Source organism: Cyclopterus lumpus, chromosome 12 (assembly GCF_009769545.1).
Source record: "Cyclopterus lumpus isolate fCycLum1 chromosome 12, fCycLum1.pri, whole genome shotgun sequence".
NCBI lineage: Eukaryota > Metazoa > Chordata > Actinopteri > Perciformes > Cyclopteridae > Cyclopterus > Cyclopterus lumpus.
In genome coordinates, this window is record NC_046977.1 from 19,682,764 (window position 1) to 19,706,368 (window position 23,605).

General features: G+C 42.3%; 1 protein-coding gene across 1 annotated transcript; it reads right to left on the reverse strand.

The window, feature by feature from the left end:
• Positions 1-1,305: 1,305 nt before the first annotated feature.
• LOC117740808 (serine/threonine-protein kinase Nek6-like) lies at positions 1,306-23,376 on the reverse strand. The gene is made up of 10 exons (XM_034547381.1): positions 23,210-23,376; positions 11,068-11,168; positions 10,023-10,163; positions 8,658-8,720; positions 8,350-8,460; positions 7,717-7,825; positions 7,519-7,626; positions 6,376-6,470; positions 4,060-4,173; positions 1,306-3,201 (listed from the first exon to the last, which is right to left on the reverse strand). The coding sequence occupies exons 2-10, from the start codon at positions 11,143-11,145 to the stop codon at positions 3,091-3,093; spliced, it is 930 nt and encodes a 309-aa protein (XP_034403272.1). The 5' UTR covers positions 11,146-11,168; positions 23,210-23,376; the 3' UTR covers positions 1,306-3,090.
• Between the last annotated feature and the right edge of the window lie 229 nt (positions 23,377-23,605).

A 23,605-nucleotide genomic window follows, 5' to 3' on the forward strand; every position in this document is an offset into this window, starting at 1 on the left:
ATGTTGGTTAACTTCAAAATAAAAGCCCAGCGGGTATCTGACTGCAGACAAATACAACATTATGGTGCTTTGCATTGTGACTTTCCACTCAGGATGGAAGATGAAGATACTACATAAACTATATTTAGTATAGAAGTTGTCATTTACAAATAAATACAAATATTGTTCAGTGATTGTTTGATAAGCACTGTTCATTGGATATGCTAATAACAAATCACTAAATGCGGGGCTACTTGTGGTTCCTAGAGTCCTAAAAAGTAGGATGGGAGCCAGAGCCTTCAGTTATCAAGCTCCTCTTTTATGGAACCAGCTTCCACTTTCAGTCCCGGAGGCAGACACAGTCACCTCATTCAAGAATAGACTTAAGACTTTCCTGTTTGATAGTGCTTATAGTTAGGGCTGAATCAGGTTTGCCCTGGTCCAGCCCCTTGATATGCTGCTATAGGCTTATAGGCTGCTGGGGGATAGTTTAGGATACACTGAGCACCTCTCTCCTCTTCTCTCTCTCCTTATGGATGCATTTACATCTCTCCATTACACCTTATTAACTCTGCTTCCTCCCCGGAGTCGTTGTGACTTCACGTCTCATAGGGTCCATTGGACCTGGAGGTGTCTGGTGCTGGTGAGCCGGCCTCCCGCGTTGGCCCTGCTGATGCCCCGCCCCCCCTCCTCTCTACCTCCTTCTGTTTCATGGATTGGAGTTCCATTCATACATTGTCATATTCATGTAATGTGTTTATGTAACTCTGTAACTCTGTTCATTCTGTACACATGACATCTATTCTTCTGTCCATCCGGGGAGAGGGATCCTCCTCTGTTGCTCTCCTGAAGGTTTCTTCACTTTTTTCCCTGTCAAAGGTTATTTTTGGGGAGTTTTTCCTGATCCGATGTGAGGTCAAAGGTCAGGGATGTCGTATGTGTACAGATTGTAAAGCCCTCTGAGGGGAGTTTGTAATTTGCCTCAGAGGCTATACAAAATAAACTGAATTGAATTGAATTTAATATATCTATATATGATATTTTTATATATATATATATATATATATATATATATAAATATCATCCCATCCATCCATTTTCAATACCGCTTATCCTCATTAGGGTCGCGGGGGCGCTGGAGCCTATCCCAGCTGACATAGGGCGAAGGCAGGGGACACCCTGGACAGGCCGCCAGTCCATCGAGGATATAAATATCATACATATATATATCATACAGTGGGATTTTAACTCCTGTTCAAGTTTTCGCTGAGTTAGAAAAGATTCACGCTTAATCTGAAATTCAAGATTGAGAATATCAAATCAATACATTCATATCAGTTTTTTTTATTTGTTAAATTTTTTATTTGTTACATTTTGTGTTACAGTTTATTAAATCGGGAACCAAAGAGTCCCATATGTCTATAAAGGACATATAAAGGACATATTCGTTTGATACCAGCTATCAAAAGGATGTTCACAGCATCTCGTTTCACAGTAACAATGGTCTATACACACAGAAACTTTGTACACTTTGTGTGTGTTTAGATTTGTAAAAATAAATTCAATAAAAGATATCAATCGTTTCTCCAGTTTCTTTCTCCAGGGATAATGATGATGAATAAACCTTTTTTTTTTAAATCAGTCGTCCTTTTACCCAAACAAAAGATGATTTATGCGGTTCTTCTTTCCTCCTGTCAACACTGAAAATGATATGCAAAAGTATTAAGGCTACATAAAGATCACAAATTCAAAACATAGCGGGCTAATAAGCAAATAGGATTCCTTCCAGGACCAAGGACCTTCACACAAGACGGCACATCTCCTTCATTGTCTTGTTATACAGAGCGACTTCAAATGTTACCTCACAGATTTAAGCTGCACATGTAAAACCATATGGGGACCTCTTCAAAGGCTGAGATACCAGAGAAGCACTGGATCCTATATTTCCCACAATGCAACACCATAGAATCTTTTGTTAAAGACTTTCTCAGCCTTATGAGTATGGATGGAGCCTGCAAGGCCGAACTGAGATGATTTGATTTGAGCCAACATGACAAGGTTCCCCCAGAGACACTTTAAGTGCTTTGGTATGGGGAGGGACCCAAACATCGGGACTAGCTGCTGGGCAGAGTGAGCATTTAGCATCTAAAGGGACAGACAGTTCTCAGGGGTTGGTGGAGACCAAAAACAGATAAAAGGAGAGAACATTTGACTTCCATCCATCAAACACAACTCCAAATGAATGCTAATGTTGCTCCGCTTCAGAAACGGAACAAATATTGCAAATATGGCAAAGTTGTGTTATAAGCCCAAATGGTCAAAAGAATCAATTACTGCAGCTTCAGAACGTTGTGCCTGAAAGTTTATTCTTGAAGTCTTGAAAAGATTCAAGTTCTACTTACTAAGTTATACCAGAGCTTTCAACCACATCTCCTGGTCTTTATTATTGGGTTTGTTCACATGTGAACGTTGTTGTCGTCAACTGAGTGACGCCATCCGCCAATGAAAACCATGATGTGTGGTTGAAAGCTTTGGGATAAACTCGTGAGTCCTCCTTGAATCAAGATTATCGTGACCATTTTTAGTCAATTTGGGAAAACAGGCCTTCAAAAACTAAGTAAGAGCTTTATCCTTTAAAGGGATAGTTTGGGCCATTGAGACAGTGACAGAACTCTCCCTTTAAGATAATGAAATAAAGAACAGGGATAATCCACCAGTCATAAAGAACGCCTTCCTCTGATAGAAGTAAACAGATGTATAACATATCAAGTTGTTGCTAATGCGTATGTACCAATTGTCCATTTAGAACCCTCAATTATGCACTTAAATTGACGATATAAAAAACAACATTTCATTACAATGAGTGCTGAAAGATATTTGACTTCCCAATGTCTACTTTACCTGACACACACATGCACTTGGAATGAACCCCCGTGGAGTTGAAGGAAGAAAGCTCAAGTGTGCTTCCATAAACTCTTAAACTCTGCTTTCCGAGCGTGCTCCACCACAAAGGCCCTCCTCACATCCTCCATGACACCACACACACACATGGTGCATCCTCCATGACACCACACACACACACACACACACACACACACACACACGTGGTGCTCAGGTGCTGGAAGGCCACATGTTCATCTGTTTGGCGATCTGCAGCACAAAGACGATGTCCGGCCGCTTGACTGGTTCGGGGTTGATGCACATGCTCACCAGGCCCCGCAGCTGTGGACAGTGGGCTTCGTTAGCTAACAGCAGAACAACATCATGAAAGGTCCTCTAACAGTGTGTTAGTCCTGTGTCCTAGTCCTTGACCTCAAGGTCGTGTGCTTCCGCCAACCAGTCATGTTGCAGTTTACATCCATGTGCATCCAACATATTATCAGCATTTTTTATGTTTAGACATTTGTGTCAACGGGTCATAATTAGCGTATGAATTCTTAAGCTATGGCCAAATAACGTTGCTTTTTATTGTGAGTCCAAGTGGATGTTTGGGCCAGACGTAAGGAGATGACCTTTCCTGAGATATCACTTTCAAGAGAATGGGACGGATGGATGGTGATGAGTTCATAATGAAGGAACCCAGTGAAACAGTGCAGCTCATTGATGCTTTTTTAAAACAATGGAGCCCAAGAGGAAGTAGATCTGTGGCTGTGATCCGCACACAACACTTGTTGGTAGATACATCCACCGTTGGTTTTGGCACGTGGGATTGGTTGATCCTAAGAAAAAACTATTGGGAGGCCGACACACGACACTCGTTTTAACGAGTCTTCTACAAACTGATGTAGCGGTCTGGGGAAAGAGGGTCACAGATCAGTCTACTGAGCAGAACTACACAACGAGGATATGATAGAGTACGGATTAGTTTGCCAACTACCCAAATGTCATGGAGGCAATAGTGATTCATTACAGAGAAAATGAAAATCTAGACAAAAATCAGTCATCCTTATTAATGCTGTTGGTTTTACTTTTTGACTAATGTGACCTTAAATTAAATATCTGTATTCACGGTACATGTGGAAAGCCACTGGTGGGGTCCACTATGACTGAGGCCTAACGGTCGGCTGTGTGTTGCCCTACCTTCTCAGAGTAATGGTCGGGGGGGAGGGGGGGGTAATCGCACTGCTCGATCTTCTGGCAGAGGGAGAGGAGGTTCATCTTGTCCCCGTAAAACGGACTCTGCAGCGCTGCCATCTGGAGACAGAGGGGAAGACATGATGGATGGGGGACATTCTTGGGAGGAAGACACACGTATTGGTGAACCCATCCAATAATACCCAACTGATATTGCTCTTGACCAACTTCCAAGACATTAATGACTGCAGTAACAAGGAACACATTGTGTCTTAGTTAGTGGTGGTGCCCACAGATAGCTCTGAGCCTTCATACACTTCAGACACCTGCAGTTTGAGGTGCAGAAGGGGAAGAGGAACGCCTCCTGTACAGATCCTTGAGGTGCACCTGTTCCTTAGAGGCAGCCACTCTGACATACCGTGGCTGGCCAATGGGGTAGTCCGTGATCCAGTTCACTATACGTGACTTTACCCGGCTTTTTGGCTTGTGTGTGAACTGTTGACAGATGCTAGTCTGGATAGCAGAAAAGCACTTTGGGGTCCTCGGGTGCTGCAGAACCCTAAAGAAGACCTAAAGAATTTCCAAGCACACACTTTGGGGACTGATGTAGTCGGCCACAGTGGATTTGTTTATTCTGTCCACCTGGCTGAGGGTTAGGGTACGGTCGGATATTGGGGTCAGGGAGTTGTGATCTGGCAGCGGTGGATATGTTGTGGAAGGGCGAGAGGGCTCGTCCTGCAAGGTCATAGTGACGCTCCTTTCCTGGGTGGGGAGAAGAAGCCCACGTGGACGGGGTTGTGTCAAAGCTCTTGAAAAGCACATTCTAGGCCCCCCTGTCCTCTGCAGGGCAGCCGTGCTGTCGGACCTCCTTCCTCCTTCTCTGTCCCACCGTGGCCTCAAGCCCCTCCCTGCAGTTGTTCTTGGCCTCTCTGTTTCCTCTTCAGCTCTTACAGATAACTGCTTTCTCTCTACATCTGCTTTCTCTTAGCATCAGTTCACACTTCATTTGCCCTTAATGTGTTGCAACATGTCACATCGTCGTGACATTTGATAAGCACATGTTCCCTGGTGGAAGACAACTTAAGAAAGCTACAGAGTGAAGAAATGGTGGCATGAATGCTGGATATTTAAAAGCTCAATTGTGGGCTTGAATATGTAAGAAGAAAGTCAAGTGGGAGGAATAGTTGGACAACAAGGAATGGGTTTAATTCATATGAATGTCATTGAGTAGTTGAATAATGGCAATGGTGTAAAGTCTTTGTGAAAAGCTGAACGGCTGGCCTTAAAGGGTGAACAATACCAATAATGTATGTGTCAAACTGCACTATTTATTAACAACTATTTAACAGCTGTGTGTCTCCAGCTGCACTCAAAGTTTGATGTGATGAGTGATGGCAACTGATACTCACTCCTAGATCAGACAGTTCCTTTCATAGAGATTAATAACTAACTAAAAGGAGCTTTAAAATAGTTTCAATGACATTTAGACAAATGAATCCCATTTCCACTTTACCATCTGTTCCGAAAGGACCTTCACTTACACAATTACACCAGCCAGTTGAATCCTCAGAAATTGCCTTCTGTAGTACTTCAATTTCCCGTCCTAAAATGTTGACTGCAGTAATCTTGAATTACACAGAGTTTGAGATGTTTGGTATTATGGGCTGCAAGCAAGGCTTTAGACAATCAGGATAACTTCAGCATTTGCCGACTACGTCTAAAAGTCAGCTACTACTAAATTAAAAATAAAGAAACTAGATTTTATGAACAAAAGTAGTTTTGGGGCAGTAAACCCTTAAACGTGAAGGGGAGACAACTAGTAAAAGCAAAAGAAGCAGTAAAAAAGGGAAGAGGAAAGAGGAGAGGGAGGTATGAGGAGAACATGTCTGGTATCTCATGTGGTGGATGTGGTGATGCAGCCAGAGAATAAATGAGACGGACACATAATGCTGCTCATTCAGTCTCTGTTGGCCTGTCAAAACATCCTCAAATGTGCAGAGAAGATCCAGAACAGGGAGAACTGTGAAGCCATTGTCTCTGGGGAGAGGCTGTCTCAACAATGCATTCCAATGAAATATGGAACATGGAAATGTGAGAAAGAATCGGGGTTATTATGTCCACGGCGATGGCAAGCATCTAGATGGGAGGAGCTACCACGCAAGGTGCCACCTGTCCATCAGGAACAGCCTGCGGGAGCAAATCGGGGTGAAGTGTCTTGCCCGAGAACACATCGACATGGGCTAGAGGAGCCGGGGATCGAGCCGCCAAAGGACAACACTGCTCACCACTGAGCCACAGATGCACCCGTGTAAATGAACTTACCTCATACAAAAGACACCCCAGGGACCAGATGTCTGACTTAAAATTGTATCCGTTCTCGTGGATCCTCTCCGGTGACATGTAGTAAGGTGTCCCCACTGAGACGGAGGGAGAAACCAACACATGGGCATTTTGTTCAAGAGGGAGAACTTAAAATCAACACATTGCATAGTTTCAAATTGGTCAGTCATTTGTTGAATCAGCACTAGGGTTGCAAAGGGGCGGAAAGTTTCCGGAAAGTTTCCACGAGAATTAAAAAAAATAAAAAATGTGCCTAAGTTATTTTGCAAGAGCATATAACAGGGAACTTAAATGTAGTTGAGAACAAGACTATGCACGCCGAGCTCAGCTGGACCCTGAATGCAGCTGGTTGGGAACATTGTCTGCCAGAAACATAAACGTTTTTGAACGTCTTTGTCATCAGTGTCTGAATATTTCAGCCCTTTGTCTGGCAAGTGTGAGAGCGCCGAGTTGCGTAGAGGCCAAGAGCGGTTTTGCAGACAGATAGATTTCAATTATAGCTCCCAACATATTGAACAAAATAACTGAACTAGTTCATTTTTTGGAGCTGTGAACTTAGTTCAACATTTTGAACTGAACTAGTTCATGTAGACAGTGAACTTTCCCAACACTGTTTGTCATATAGCATGTTGATTACTTGGTAAACTGAAGCCATGTTCATTTTAATACCAAGTTTATTTGTATACAGTAGACTAACTTTTTACAGCAGTGAGGAGGACGTTGATGAGGTCCAGGAAGAAAGCATTTAGACCTGAGAGGATTCAGGGAAAAACACCCCAAAAACAATTTGGGTTGGGGGTGGTGATCTGGTAATACACCTTTTTTATTCAACGTTCATGTTTTTGTTGTTCGATGAAAGAATAAAGGTCTACTCACAAAATGTCAAAAAAGTCAAAAATGTCATTTTTAAAAGTTGTATTATAAATGTTTGCATGCATGTCTGCTTATGACAAGGTAAATACAGTTAAATGACCCCCAAATTCCCAGTTTATTCCTGTTAATTCCTGTATATTCCCGTGGAAAGTTTCCAACTTTGAATATTCCCGGAATTTTGCAACCCTAATCAGTACTAAAATATTATACAACTGAGCTGTTTCTGCATGAATGTGTATGTACGTGTTTTACCTAAGGAGTGTGCTGCCGTGGTTTTAGAGCTGAAGAAGCGGCCTAATCCCAGGTCACCCAGCTTCACCTCCCCTGTGGCTGTTATGAACACGTTGGCTGGCTTGATATCTGAGACACACACACACACACTTAATTAAACCTGAAACGTGTAGAAAGGATTAGAACATGTATAAATATGAAGATGATGAAGCTGTTTACCCCGGTGCATTACTCTGCGTGAGTGCATGTGATCCAGAGCGCTGCAGAGCTGCACAAAGTATTTCCATACCGTCCTCTCTGGGATGAGGCGCCTCTTCTTCTTGAAGTACTAAACAGATAGAAGCCAGTTTTCTAAAGCCATAAAAAGTCAATATTTATTTTCGACTACACACATTTCAGTTTTTATTTCAATATTTGAGTCCTTTAGCATCTTTCTGTGGACAGAATCTCTTCATTTGGACAGGGTTGTGGGAAATGCAATAACTTTCACAGCTTTTAATTGTGCATTGCTATTATTTTCAAATAATATTTTTTCGGTGTAAGATTGATATAATTGACATTAATAATTAAATTAAATTACACATTTTGGCCATAAAACAAAGAAAGGCACACTCTGTATAAAAAGAAACGCTGTCCACCTGTGTGAGAGCTTGATGGAGTAGCAGTGGAGGGCGGGGCTTAGCAAAGGGTCAATTCCAAGGTAATATAGGGATCCTGGATCCTGGATACACTCCAGTAATAAACTTATCCAACAACCATTTTTACTACTGGATGTAACATCTGTTGAGTTTGGATCACTTTTCTGAATCCAGTATTCATCTACATAATAATTGTAATCTGGTGATTTCCAACCTTTATCATCTGGGACAGATCCCCAGCATCCGCCAGCTCCAGAACAATGTTGAGTTCATTGTCTTCAATGAAGGAGTCAAGGTATTTGATCACATTGGGGTGATTCAGTTGCTGCAGTGGACAAAGAGAAAGAACATTGTTCTCTGCAGGAACTACTCTGTTATTTGTTCATTTTAACCACAATCAACAAGTATAGCTAAACTCAAAGTGATGGTGTGGGCAAATGCAATTGTCTTGCCCTTATCCTCATATTTCCCTCTAAACAAAGCTTTCAATAAGTCATGGTGGTAATGTTTGATCATCTTTACCTTTAGTAGATCGATCTCTTTGATGCAGTCCTGACGGGCCTTGGTATCCATCATGTCAAAGATCTGGAGTGACAAAGATATAGGTTAACAAGAATTTATGAGTTCTGGTAATAGCAAAAGGGATGAAGCTTGGCAAGCCCAGACTTTGAGACATAAAACAATGGCAATCGGAAACGTCATCACAAATATCGAAGTTGAAGCCCGATTACCTTCGAGATCGAACAAGTCCGCCAGAAATCAGACTAGCTAAGGTTAGGAAGGACCAGGCTAATGCTAGTAGGACCCACCTAGCTAGCCCAAGCCAAATCAAATGAAAACAGCTCAATATTAGCAGCAATCAACAACCCGAGAACCGACGTTGCCATCCAAATTGACGAACCTTTGGCTGCCATCTTTGAAATCAAAACTAATCTCGGCTCCTATTCAAGAAGGCTGACGGAGGACAAGGATCACATTGGTCAGGCAATAGATGACGGAAGTGAAGCCACGACCCTCAGGTACAGCGGTTTGAAGCTTCTGAGGAGGTTGAGGAACTTCTCCATGATTGAAAATACATCTATGACTCCTAAAGGCTAGTTTGCATATTTGGATCATTCAGTTAAGGCCTCACACGTTCCCATTTGACTGACCTACATGGGACGTTCTACAATTTCATTGTGGTTGGTGCTTTGTTTAGTTCTCAGTTTGTTTGGGACTGAACAAGGAGGAACTATTGTAGCCTCAATAAGATGCCAACTACTTTTGTGTTTTTCCTTGAAATTGATACCATCAGCGTTTCTCCTTTTGAAGATACATTTGCATTGTTGTTGAAGTTCATTACAACGCAGATTCACATACACGGTCGAGGGACTAGTAAATGTAAAGGGTTGAAAGGACTGCACAGGTTGACAGGCAGCTGTGTTTCGACTTTGTCTAGACATGATGCGTCTAGACAAAGACTGGCAAAATGCCAATAAACATTTGGATTTATTGTTTCCATTTAGAACAGCAAAACTTCCTCACAGCACAAAAAGTGTTTAGTTTAGTTCCTACAAAACCAGTTGATGGAAACTTGCATAAATCACATTTATTTTTTGCGACATGTCTAAAGTTGGCTTTAAATTTGCTTGACAATTGAATGGAAACACACAACCGTTTCTAAATGATCTCAAACATATATTTGCGGTTACCGTACCGTCCTGTACTTTATGGACACTTCCGCATCGGCTTCACTCGGCAGAACCGGTGGTTGACGCCTGGTTTTGTTGCAATCTTGATGACGCATAAAATATTAACAATATTAAATTGACGAGCTGACTAGCTGATAAAACCACATGCCTTGGGCCATTAGTCTTGACATGCACCAGTATCTACCGAGTACTGTACCTGGACCTTCTTGAGTGCAACCAGCTGTCCCTCCAGCAGGTACGTGGCTTTGTAGACCTCACTGAACTGGCCCCGACCAATCTTCTTCTCAATCCGGAGGTTGGCCAGAGTGCAGAAGTACCTACAGCTCGGCATGTTTTTCTGTACATGGAAACACCAGATTAAAAGGTTCAACAGTGGAGTGCATTAAAGTGCATCATGAAGCAGTAAATGAATCTCACTCTGGAAAATGACTTAATGCTCAACTGTAGCTTTCAATCCCCCCACGGGACTAGGATTTAACCAAAGCCCAAATACCAACACATTCTTAACAACAATTACTGTACTCTTGGGGTGTAGGATAATATCAATACAATTGAATATGGATATGTAATGTTTTTTTGATACTGTAATCGATTCTCAAAAACACTATTGATTAATACAATTAATAGTTAGCATGCAATGATTGGTGGCAGACTGTGGCTCAGATTGCTATGATGTCGGAGGTTACAGTGACTCTGACAAATGTAGGTCTGGTGGCCTAACGGTGAAGATGAGGATATGATACCAGGAAATTACTGCACCAGGTCAAGAAATAGTCCAGCACCATGTAAAAAACGTGTCATTATGTTTTTTTTCTTCAGTTTTTGTAAGGATTAAGATTAGATGTAATGGAGTTACTTAGTGAGCTTTTGCATTTGCTGGTAGGGGCACTTTACGAGATTTGAACAGCTAGCTGTATCCAGTGTTCATGCTAAGCTAAGATAACACGCTGCTGGTGTCGCACAGACATGAGAGTGGTCTCAATATTATCATCTAACTCTCAGCAAGATAGAGAAGAAGCATATTTCCAAAAATGTCAAACTATTCTCAGTGTCAACAAAACAAAATGTACACAGCACACGTAAACACAGTACAAGTTAACTGCAAGTATGAATTGTGTGGACTGTCATGGAACTTATAGAAAATGACAGACACCACATGTTTTGGAATAAGTGACATTTAGCTTTTCTCCATCATAAGTACGTTGAACCTGTCTAATAATGCATTTGGTTAAATACCCTACCGGATCCTCCTGACCGGGTATTTTGTAGAGATTGTTGTGGTTGTCTAAGGTGGGCTGGTTGTTGTTCTGCGCCTCCATGGTTGCATCACACCAACCAACTCCTGTAACAAAGAGGAGAAATGATCATATCTTCAATTATTCAGCAAATTTAGAGTCTCAGAGCATTTTCACACAAGAGCAATCAGTTTATTTTTCAGTTTATTTAGCATGATAACATTTTTTCTAAAAACTTAAGTGATAAGAAGGCAGAGATAAAGTATAAAAGCAAGGTGACCTGCTTGCCAGCTGCATGTGGCCCACATGAGTTAAACTGAATTACAGCCGGAAACACCACTGATACCACATCTGTCACTTCATGTATCGTCACAACTTTAATACTGACGATGCCACATGACACTGTGGGTGCTTAGTAATATATGCACACGCTGACATTTGCACGACAGTAACTTCTCGTTCTGACAGTAGGCGCTTGTAACACCCGCGTGTGAGACACTAGAGACAGGAACTTGTTAGTGGTTTTTATTAATTCCAGACGGACGCAGTCTCCATCGTGCTTTCCGCTAATCTGCTCCCGTGGACAGAAGCGCAGGTCCGGCATCTGCCGAATCCCCCCCCCCCCCCCGCTCCTTTGTCCACCTGCACTTATAATGGAGAGCAATCATCGTTAGACCCAGGTGAGGCCAATTAGGCTGGATGGAGATGTCTGTTGGCTGGTCATTCAATTCAATTCAATTCAATTCAGTTTATTTTGTATAGCCCAATATCACAAATTACAAATTTGCCTCAGAGGGCTTTACAATCTGTACACATACGACATCCCTGTCCCAGGACCTCACATCGAATCAGGAAAAACTCCCCAAAAATAACCTTTGACAGGGAAAAAAGGGAAGAAACCTTCAGGAGAGCAACAGAGGAGGATCCCTCTCCCCGGATGGACAGATGAATAGATGTCATGTTTACAGAATGAACAGCATTTACAAAGTTACATAAACACATTACATGAATATGACAATGTATGAATGGAACTCCAATCCATGAAACAGAAGGAGGTAGAGAGGAGGGGGCGGGGCATCAGCAGGGCCAAGGTGGGAGGCCGGCTCACCAGCATCAGACACCTCCAGGTCCAATGGACCCTATGAGACGTGAAGTCACAACGACTCCGGGGAGGAAGCAAAGTTAATAAGGTGCAATGGAGAGATGTAAATTCATCCATAAGGAGAGAGAGAAGAGGAGAGAGGTGCTCAGTGTATCCTAAAACATCCCCCAGCAGCCTATAAGCCTATAGCAGCATATCAAGGGGCTGGACCAGGGCAAACCTGATTCAGCCCTAACTATAAACACTATCAAACAGGAAAGTCTTAAGTCTATTCTTGAATGAGGTGACTGTGTCTGCCTCCAGGACTGAAAGTGGAAGCTGGTTCCATAAAAGAGGATCTTGATAACTGAAGGCTCTGGCTCCCATCCTACTTTTTAGGACTCTAGGAACCACAAGTAGCCCCGCATTTAGTGAGCGCAGCTCTCTAGTGGGGCAATATGGTACTACAAGCTCCTTAAGATATGATGGTGCATCACCAATCAAGGCTTTGTAGGTGAGGAGAAGAATTTTAAATGTGATTCTTGATTTTACAGGGAGCCAGCAGATTCACGGCAGATAACTCCTGGCTTATTGTTGGTCTGACTATCAGCTGTAGATAATGATGATGTACGAACAGATTAGTTCTTCAGTGGCTTGATGAGTGATTTAGAAGAACTTGCCGCATACACCATTTATTTTTTGACCTGTCGCAGGAGTCATGTTCCTGCTGTTATCCAAGCCTAGGTTTTTCAATGTATTGCTTTTAAATAATTTTGAGTTTTAAAAGTCACATAATTACACTTTACAGTTATGTTGACGTTATCCTGTTTGACTCTGCAATTTGAATTATAGGCCAATATAATTCTAAATGTATCCACATAGCCTAAGTAATGATATTCCATTCCAATCCGAACCGCTTATCCTATTTAGGGTCACGACGTGCTGGAGCCGAGGCAGGGTTCACCTGGACAGGTCACCCGTCCATCACAGGGCACATGTAGAGACAGACAACCATTCACGCTCACATTCACACCTACAGGCAATTTAGAGTCCAATTAACCTGAGCTGAAGGAACCTGGAGAACCTGGAGGGAACCCACAGTGACACGGGGAGAACACACGAGGAGAACATGTAAACTCAACACAGAAGAACCACCCAGAGCCGGATCCGAACCCGGGGCCCTCTTGCTGTGAGGCGACAGTGCTAGCCACTACACCACCATGTAGCCCCTATTTAATGATATCACCATTTTAATTGTCAATTCATGCTATTGTACAACAGTGCAATATTAATACAGACTTCTTAAATTATTTGACCCCCTTCCCGTTGCAGTGATCTTGTGAGAAGCTTTATGTCAGTGAGAGTTTGATCCTTAAATTTGTCTGCTGACGCTGTTAAACATGATATATTTTCCTCTTTGGATCTCCAAAAGCAGGGCTTCAATATAGGACACATGGGGCAAGGCGCGTAGCATTATATGGTGTTATTGGGGCGTTTATTATGCTCATTTACTATTCTCATGAACGTGCGCTCACGTATGCACAGCTTGTGTTCATCATGTTTACGCTGGTCATTTACACAGTTATCAGAAGTTAGGAGCGTTTGCTGAATCTGGCGTGGGAACACCGTAGGAAAGAGAAAGTCAAGATAAGAATAACTAAATGCTCTTGCAAGAGGTCAAATGTTTGTAAATGACCTAAATGCACATCTGTGATATTTCAGTATTTCTGAGGCTCCTGCCTATGAGCTGTCTTGCCTCCTGCTGCTGCTTTTTAGTCGGGTTGTCATTGTAAATGTAAAAGAGAACTGGTTCTTAATGGACTTATCTGATTTATTAAATGTAAAATACAATCGAATCCTACCATATTTGAAAGCTGGGCCTCCTCAGTTGCTGAATGATATCCAAACATCTAATATCACCCGCTGAATAAAACATCCGTTATTATGAAAAAAACATATACGTATGTACGTCTATATGAATATATATGCAGATGGATGGGTAAACTCAAATCAATATCAGCAATGTTTAAAGGAGTCATACCCAGACGGATGTGCTTCCTGCAGTTAAACAATCTTCCTACATTTTCTGTAAGTTAGTTGAGCATCAAACATCAATTAATGTACATGTCATTGTATTTTTGCATTGAAAAGTCAGCCTCTGTGTGCTCTGTTCCCAAAGTGTGTGTCTATGTGTGTGTGTGCGCGCGACACATCCTGGAATGCAGGATATTGGCCCTAGAAAAGGGGGTCTGCAGGAACATTTCCTGATCACAGTTCTCCATGAGAAGTAAAGTCACTAATATTCGCTAGGACACAGAAAATATTTTGTTTATGTTCATACATGACTGCTATGAAATGAAACAGCTTTAATCTACCTCAGTGTGAGATATGCCGAGCGCTAACTGCTAAGTCACAGCGCTAATCGCTCTTTGACTTGAGGCTCGCTGTGGGGATGACTCATGGCGATAGAGGCCGTGCTCCAGTTTGAACTGGAAATGAGACCTCAAACAAGCCGTTCACGGAGAGCGCGTCACGGAGTGAGCTAGTGAGTAGCTCTTCATGTGAGTAGCAGAGCTGTCCGAGTGTGACCTCGTGCCTTCCTCTATCCAAACCAACGCGGTCCAAATCTTTTAGGTTGCCGTCTGTAGCGTTCATGTTTTTTGAAGAAACAAAGCACAGTGATTTCCTGAAACTTAAGCATTTAGCTGAGTGCTAACTTGTGCTCACTTTAACCGACTCAGCTCCGCTAACCATTTAAATGTTGGCAATGCCTCATGCCATGACTTTGGTTACATCCCACATGTCAGGCTGCTGTTAATGACGACTGTGCTGTTGGCATGCAAGGCTCGAAGATCTCTCACCCTCGGTCTGACTCACACGCCAAAAGGAATCAACTCTCCTGTTGTCAAATGACAACGTTTTATGATATCAATGGTTGACAGTTACACATCCTCTCAGCCAGAAACCTGTCAAATATATTTTAGAACAGGGATGTTAATGACCAGCTATATAATAGCACATGCCTAGTCTTCCAACCCCTCAAAGTGCTTTAACACTACATGTCATCATTCAGACCCATTCATACACTGATAGCAGGGGCTACCATGCAAGGTACCACCTGCCCATCAGGACAAACTAACATTCATGCAATTTGGGGTTAAGTGTTAAGGAAACATGGATTATCAGAGCTGTTCACCCCTATTTCTAATACTTGTTTGATTAAAATGTCAATATTTCATTCGATCAACTTGCGCTCCGGGATGCTTTCCCATTCAGAAGTGTTCGTACGCGACATTTGTTCTGCTGTGATGAACCGTTTCCAGTTTACCGGAGCACCACATTGTTGGTTGTCCTTCTCAAATACTTCCACACTTTACAGGATCGTAGGCAAGGATTCTTTTTAGCTGCAGCATGTGGGGAATGCATGCTTTTACCAGGCGCAGCCATTCTTGTAACGTGCCGTTATGTTGGATTACGTATTTTTTCTCAGCCCTACTGTTACCCCACACACAGCCCTCATAGCTATTGAATGGACTGCCATCACTTTAGGGACAAACACCCATGGTCACATCAATTCTTTTGACTATTAATGATCCTCTGATTTTTCTTCAAGTGCCACCATGAGCTTGTCATTTGGGGTTTTGAGTGAAATACCTGTTGGGTAGATTCTTCTTCAAGCCCTCCTCAAGATAAATTGAGCGCCACCATTAGATAGATAGATTAGATAGGGATTTATATATCAGCTTGTACAGGTTTATATATTTGATGCACACCCACTTGCTTCCTCGATTCCCTGCTTTTCTATCTTTCATTCACACACACACACACACACACACATTCTCTCTCTCTCTCTTCATCACACTCTTTTTATACTAGTCAGGAAGCCAAATAACAAAACTGTCTCAGTTTTTCAATGTCAATAAACATCCCAAGATGACCAGACCATGTGAGCTGTTGCGGTCAGATTTATACAGCCGGCTCCTGTACCCAGCCTGTGTGATCAATGGTGGATTTGCAGGGTGTTGCGAAGGACCAGATGGAAGCAGACCTGCTGTAGTACAATCATGAGCAAATATGATCGGAGGCGGTCTGGGCCACTTATGGCAACATTGGTGTTTCCGGCAAATGTACTTTACTTTGGCGGACTGCCTGGGGATATTAAAGGCCGCCCAATCTTTATTTGGCGTCCCATATTAGCCTTTTTTCTTTTTTTTTATCCGTCCAAGAAAATGACGCCATCCACTATATCAATTAATTAGTGGACTACAGCGACAGGATGCCGCTGAAGAGCAGATAGAGCTGGGCTGAGCGGGCTGGACCCACGGTGGAAAAACTATGCTGTGCCACGCGGAGCTTCTGGCTTCTAGTGACACACTAAGCGGACACACGATTTATTACCATTGATATCCCGCAGTGATTGGTGTGCAGTGCTGCATCCGCTCAGTTGTTGGGCTCACACAGCAGCAGTCGCTAACTACATACACCAGAAAGATACGGTATAGTAAACAAAAGAAACAAATTATGCACAGACCTCACTTAAACCCACTAGTGATTGTATAGAGGACTTTCATTTCCCCAGTTTTGTGCCTGTTGTTTTCTTTGCAAATTCAGAATACCAGGAAGAAATAGTGACTGTAACCAGACCCTGAGAGGTGTTTTCCTTAGGACTTTTTTCATCTCTTCAACATGAACCCACACATCTGTTTCCTCTTCCTGTCAAAATGAAAATCTGCCCTGTACCTCTCAGGAATGTCTCAGAAACTTCTAATGAGATATAGGAGGGAGATTCTTCACATTCAAAGGGTCAGACTGAAAACAATGACTCAGTTTCTAAACTCTTAGTTGCTCACAGGCAGGGTTGCAAAATTCCGGGAATATTCAAAGTTGGAAACTTTCCACGGGAATTAACGGGAATAAACGGGAATATATGGGAATTAACAGGAATAAACTGGGAATTTGGGGGTCATTTAACTGTATTTACCTTGTCATAAACAGACATGCATGCAAACATTTATAACACAACTTTTAAAAATGACATTTTTGACTTTTTTGACATTTTGTGAGTAGAACTTTATTCTTTCATCGAACAACAAAAACATGAACGTTGAATAAAAAAGGTGTATTACCAGATCACCACCCCCAACCCAAATTGTTTTTGGGGTGTTTTTCCCTGAATCCTTTCAAGTCTAAATGCTTTCTTCCTGGACCTCATCAACGTCCTCCTCACTGCTGTAAAAAGTTAGTCTACTGTATACAAATAAACTTGGTATTAAAATGAACATGGCTTCAGTTTACCAAGTAATCAACATGCTATATGACAAACAGTGTTGGGAAAGTTCATTGTCTACATGAACTAGTTCAGTTCATAGTTCATAATTCAAAATGTTGAACTAAGTTCACAGCTCCAAAAAATGAACTAGTTCAGTTATTTTTTTCAATATGTTGGGAGCTATAATTTAAATCTCTATCTGTCTGCAAAATCGCTCTTGGCCTCCACGCAACTTGGCGCTCTCACACTTGCCAGACAAAGGGCTGAAATATTCAGACGCAACACTGATGACAAAGACGTTCAAAAACAACAGAACGTTTTATGTTTACGTTTATGTTTCTGGCAGACAATGTTCCCAACCAGCTGCATTCAAGGTCCAGCTGAGCTCGGCGTGCATAGTCTTGTTCACAACTACACTTAAGTTCCCTGTTATATGCTTTTGCAAAAAAACTTTTTTCCCCCAAAATTCCCAAAAAATTTCCGTGGAAACTTTCCGGAAATTTACCGAAAACTTTCCACCCCTTTGCAACCCTACTAACAGGTTTGACTGTGAGGGTGAATATATTTGTTTATATAGGTGTTAACACTGTGATAGACTGTGCAAGGTGTACCCTGTCTCCTGCCCAAATCATGCTGGGTTAAACTTCAGCCCCCTCCAGTGCAGTTAGTCACAAGTCCACCGTAGTTAGAGAGATAACACCCACAAACAACATTCCGGTACTTCAAGCAGACATTGTACTGGTAAACTATCAGCCATTGAACAAAGGGTTCTCAGGTGTTTCTCTATGAGCAACATGCATCACAGACAGCTCTACCAGCCGACACAACAATAATGTCAACTGTAAGACAAATTAACTGGACTAAAATAATTATATTAAAATCAAAATAAGAACAAACGCTAGGGGTTACACCCAGGTTATTGCACACACATGACCTACTCACCAGACAAAACTTTAGCTTCCTGCCCTCTGAGTCCTGTATTCAACTCCAAAACAAACAGAATGTTATCTGCTCGACTGTCAGGATTCTTTCTATCCCTAACCAATAAAATCAGGCACATTTTTTTCACACAAGTCATATGTTGTGGTTGTGTCTAGATGGTACCCCACAATTTCTGAGACTCTAACAAGAGGATTTGGCATTGCCCTCCGATTAGTCGAGGTTAGGCATTGACCTCCAATGGTCGAGGTTAGGCATTGGCCTCCAATGGATACAGTTAGGCATTGGCCTCCAATGGATACAGTTAGGCATTGACCTCCAATGGTTGAGGTTAGGCATTGGCCTCCAATGGACAGTTAGGCATTGATCTCCAATGGTCGAGGTTAGGCATTGGCCTCCAATGGACAGTTAGGCATTGATCTCCAATGGTCGAGGTTAGGCATTGGCCTCCAATGGATACAGTTAGGCATTGACCTCCAATGGCTGAGGTTAGGCATTGGCCTCCAATGGACAGTTAGGCATTGATCTCCAATGGTCGAGGTTAGGCATTGGCCTCCAATGGACACAGTTAGGCATTGATTTCCAATGGTCGAGGTTAGGCATTGGTCTCCAATGGATACAGTTAGGCATTGATCTCCAATGGTCGAGGTTAGGCATTGGCCTCCAATGGACACAGTTAGGCATTGGCCTCCAATGGACACAGTTAGGCATTGATCTCCAATGGTCGAGGTTAGGCATTGGCCTCCAATGGACACAGTTAGGCATTGATCTCCAATGGTCGAGGTTAGGCATTGGCCTCCAATGGACACAGTTAGGCATTGATCTTCAATGGTCGAGGTTAGGCATTGGCCTCCAATGGACACAGTTAGGCATTGATCTCCAATGGTCGAGGTTAGGCATTGGCCTCCAATGGATACAGTTAGGCATTGACCTCCAATGGTTGAGGTTAGGCATTGGCCTCCAATGGACAGTTAGGCATTGATCTCCAATGGTCGAGGTTAGGCATTGGCCTCCAATGGACACAGTTAGGCATTGATCTCCAATGGTAGAGGTTTTGATAGGTTGTCGGGCAGTGAATTTATTTAGCAAATTGTGGGTTACCATCTAGATGGCCAATGTATTTACTGACTGAAACCATCTTAACACAGTAGATCTGCCGAGAGTTTAGTCTCTTTAAACCAAAACGTTCCTGGAACTATGGAACTAGAGGAATTAACCTCAGGAACTAAAAGTCTCTATGGTGCATTATATTTCCACCACATCTGAAGAATCATGAAGATTAGGCAGAAAAAAACCAAGGCAGCATTTAAAACTGTTGTTACACATTAGAACAGTCATTGAAACATGTTGATTGCGTTGACTGTTTGAATTTGATCAAATGAATGAATGAAAAGGAGACATGTAGACACGGAAGGAGACTTTAAACTTTAGAATGTCTGTCTCCACAGATGATCTGCTGAGTGTTTTATGGATTATTCACAGTGAATGAGCATGTTCATTTAATATAGTACTGTTTTTGGTGAAAGGTGAACTGAATTAATAAACCTAAACACTCACACACCATTTTACGGCACCTGGCATGCCAGCATGGCTAGTGCAATCAGAGGAGTGCAGGCATCAGTCACTGCTTATTCCATCTCTGCCTCCAGTCTCAAATCAATCCACTTGATGAGCGAGTGTTGAGCAGTTGCCAGCCCGCAGGGAGGGTTGAGCTCATATTGATCCTGGAGTACTTCCTTGTTTTGTGAATGAAGCGGTACACGCAACCTCCACCCCAAAGGTTCCTCAACCTTCATCAACCCCGGTACGTGTACTTCTTTCACACCTGGACCTATTGTACAGGAACTAAATGCAGTCCCTGGTTTCCCCGGACATAGGACAGGTTTAGTTCCTCAGTTCTTTAAAAGGTTCCTGGTTCCCTGGGAAATAGGGATGTTAATACGTTAACCGTTAACCGACAATAATCATTTTGAATACTATCACGCAAACAGTTAAACGAAATATCAAAACGTCTTCTTTTTTTAAGCAGAGGAAAACTGAGAGGAATGTCACTTACTAGCTGAAGGGTCCGTCCACTTTATGTGAGCCTGGGCACGCTCTCTTTAAAGAGAATACATTCTAACAACACCACAGAATCACAATTAAAAAAGGGACACTAAAAATGTTGCCATCAAAAATCTACCTTAATTGTCAGGATTGCATCCTTGATTTAAACCTGCTCTTACATCTCACCTTTTCCTTTTTGCTCTCGCCAGCTATTCCAACCACCTGATGGTCACTGTTGGTTTCCGCCTCTTATTCACTGAATACCTGACATGTCTTCAGGGCATCTTGTGATGTCAGCTGCTGTTGAGGCTTCACTGATCGGCCAAACAAGGAGCAGTGATCTGTAGAGTTCAGAGGTCCCGTCATCACGGCATAACTCCAAAGTCTGCTCTTTGTCTGAAAACGCTTGTTTCCTACTAGATGGCTATTATGTTTCATGCTTGTTTCCTTCTAGCGCAGAGAAGACGAGAAAACACGAGACAATTGTGACCCTGGGAGGAAACCAGAGCAATTGGTCAAAACAACAAGAATTAAAACTCAAGTATACCAGAATCAGAATTAGACCAGAATCAAAATGAGAATTAGAAAAGTTTTTTTACGCCATGTATGTTACGCGTACAAGGAATTTGGCTTGGTGATTGGTGCATAATAATAAAAAATAGTAAAATACATAAAGAAACAAACAAATAAAGTGTACATTAAGACCTGTATGGACATGTGTGTCCAACATCTCTACGAGAGTTCTGGTTAGCTCACTTCTTTCTACCTCCACACCTTCATTTTTAAACCCCCGACTCAAGTGACATCACTAATGTCAGTGGTAATTACCAAAATCTTTGCATCAAAATAAGAATCAGAATCTTATTCGAGTAGAGGCCTGAACATGAATCACTGATCCCTTGTACGCCATTCGAGCAACAGGTTTTTAAGCTTTACAAAGTTGTCTTTTTGTATTCCAGAGGAGCCACCTCTTAAATGACAGTATATATATATATATATATATATATATATATATATATATATATATATATATATATATATATATATATATATATATGAACACAACTAAGTTCCTTGTTCTCAGCACCAAAATACTCTCATGTTAGCCATCTCTCAGTCTTTCGACTTCCTTTCTGATGCTTTCAGATCAGTTTTATATTTTTCAGCAACACCTTCACTTTACTTCATGAATGAAATGAAGGGCCATTAGTGACCCTGTCGGGACTTTATTTGATTAATTCTGCTATATATTGTGGAATGTTGAGTAATTTATAGGACATTATCCTGCTTCCTGCACAGGAAAGTATCAGAACTATTGATCATCTGACACAAAACATTGACTTTTTTATGTTATCTATTAAAACTGTTCTGTATCTGCAGCGTTTTGCATTGTTTTTGGCATGCACAAAAAACGTAACCTATTCTCGCATAAAAGACTAGCACGCCGGCGTGAGACTGTTTTTAGTTTAAGATTCATGTGTTATATATGTGGTATATGAAGTGAACATACGACCTGAAAAATAAGACCTTAAATATACTGCATGAGTTGTGTGAGAGTTTGTTAACTGATATTTCATATATATTTTAGGATTCTTCATTCATCATGGAAGCGTGCGAGAAGAACAACGCTTTCTTTACAAATTTGAGGTAAGACAGGGTGTGTATTTCCTCCAGATAATTTTGGAGGAAGGGCTGAGCAAGGTGGGGAAAATGTAATACTACAATATTTGTTATCAAATACCTTGATACATTTTTTTTGTTGTTAATAAAAAACCTTAATCCAAAATATAATATTCTTAACAATGCCTTAACCAGATCTAAACTCTGGAGACACCTCTTCCAGACCTCCCAGCGAGACTAACTGTAGAGCTGCATGGCAGCCAGGACCGTGAAGACATGGCTTCCTGCTGGGCTGATACAAACCAGCTCTCCCATTCACCCGGAACACCCACCGACTCCACTGTCACAGCTGACATGTGAGTCATTTTAGATGTTACAGGCAACACCCCCCCAGTCTGCAGCCAGTGTTCACTCACCCCTGCTGTTACTACAGTATTCCATGCAATGTTCATTTATACCCACAGATATCCACAAATCAAAGCACACACAGCATGAACACAGATATGAGGCTCATCTTGTTCACAGGCTGGTCTCCTGGCCTGGAGGTATGAGAGCCTGTGTGACACTGTTGCAATCACACTGTATATATCACATTGTATGCCAGAAGCCATTTCCAGTGGCTTATTAACTAACCTGCAAGATCAGGAAAAATGTGACAATGTTGAATTATAATGTAACTATATGCATGTGGTTTCAAGTGAGTTGTATTTAAGACTTTCATTTTTCTAAATGCCTTTTTTTGGGAAGAAGAACCTGCAGAAGTTAGCACTGCTTTGCACCCGTTTCCTCAATAGCTCGAAGCATCATCAGAACTTCATTTCACCACGTGAGGCTGACTGACAGGCAGTCGAGCTCCACACTGACTTCATTGGCAGGGGCCACATGTCAAGGCAACGCGGGACCAGGTGAAGTTAACTGGAACTCCGACTCACTCGACTTGACATTGCACGCGCTGCATGGCGTCCACTTCTTTGTAATAACCAGGTCGCCTCGTTTCCGTCCAGGGTAGATAGTGTTCCCACGAAGGGGTTCTCTTTGTTGCCGCTTTCCACACCGAGTGTACAGACTGTACCCCCCACACTGCTGTCCGTGAAGGCGTTTCACGCGACCCCTCCACACGGGGAACTACATGTCAACAGCTAGCTCGTGCGAAGTGTTAGCGAACAGGAGACCGTTGTTTACACGAGACTTACCTGAAGGGGAGTCAATAATGTCCTGCTCTCGAAACCACTTCCACAAGTTACATGGGTCCGCGTTGTTGTGCAACAGACGGACCCCCTCCCCCGAGTCTCTCTCTCTCTCTCTCTCTCTCTCTCTCTCGCTCGCGCCGTGTCTCTGTGGTTGGTGGCGCTGCTGCCACGCAGGCTGCTCAACGGAGACTTGCTTTCTACCAACGTTACTGAATAAGAGAATGGTGAGGTTGTTGTTGTTGTTGTTGTTGTTGTTTACATGAGCCCAAGTTGACAGACCTCCCTCTAATAGGGGAGATCGGGCAACTTGTCACACATTTTGCTTCCACTTTTATTTCTCGGTCTCAGTACATCCCAGTCCCTCATTTTCCACATTAAATGAAATTATACATTCTATTC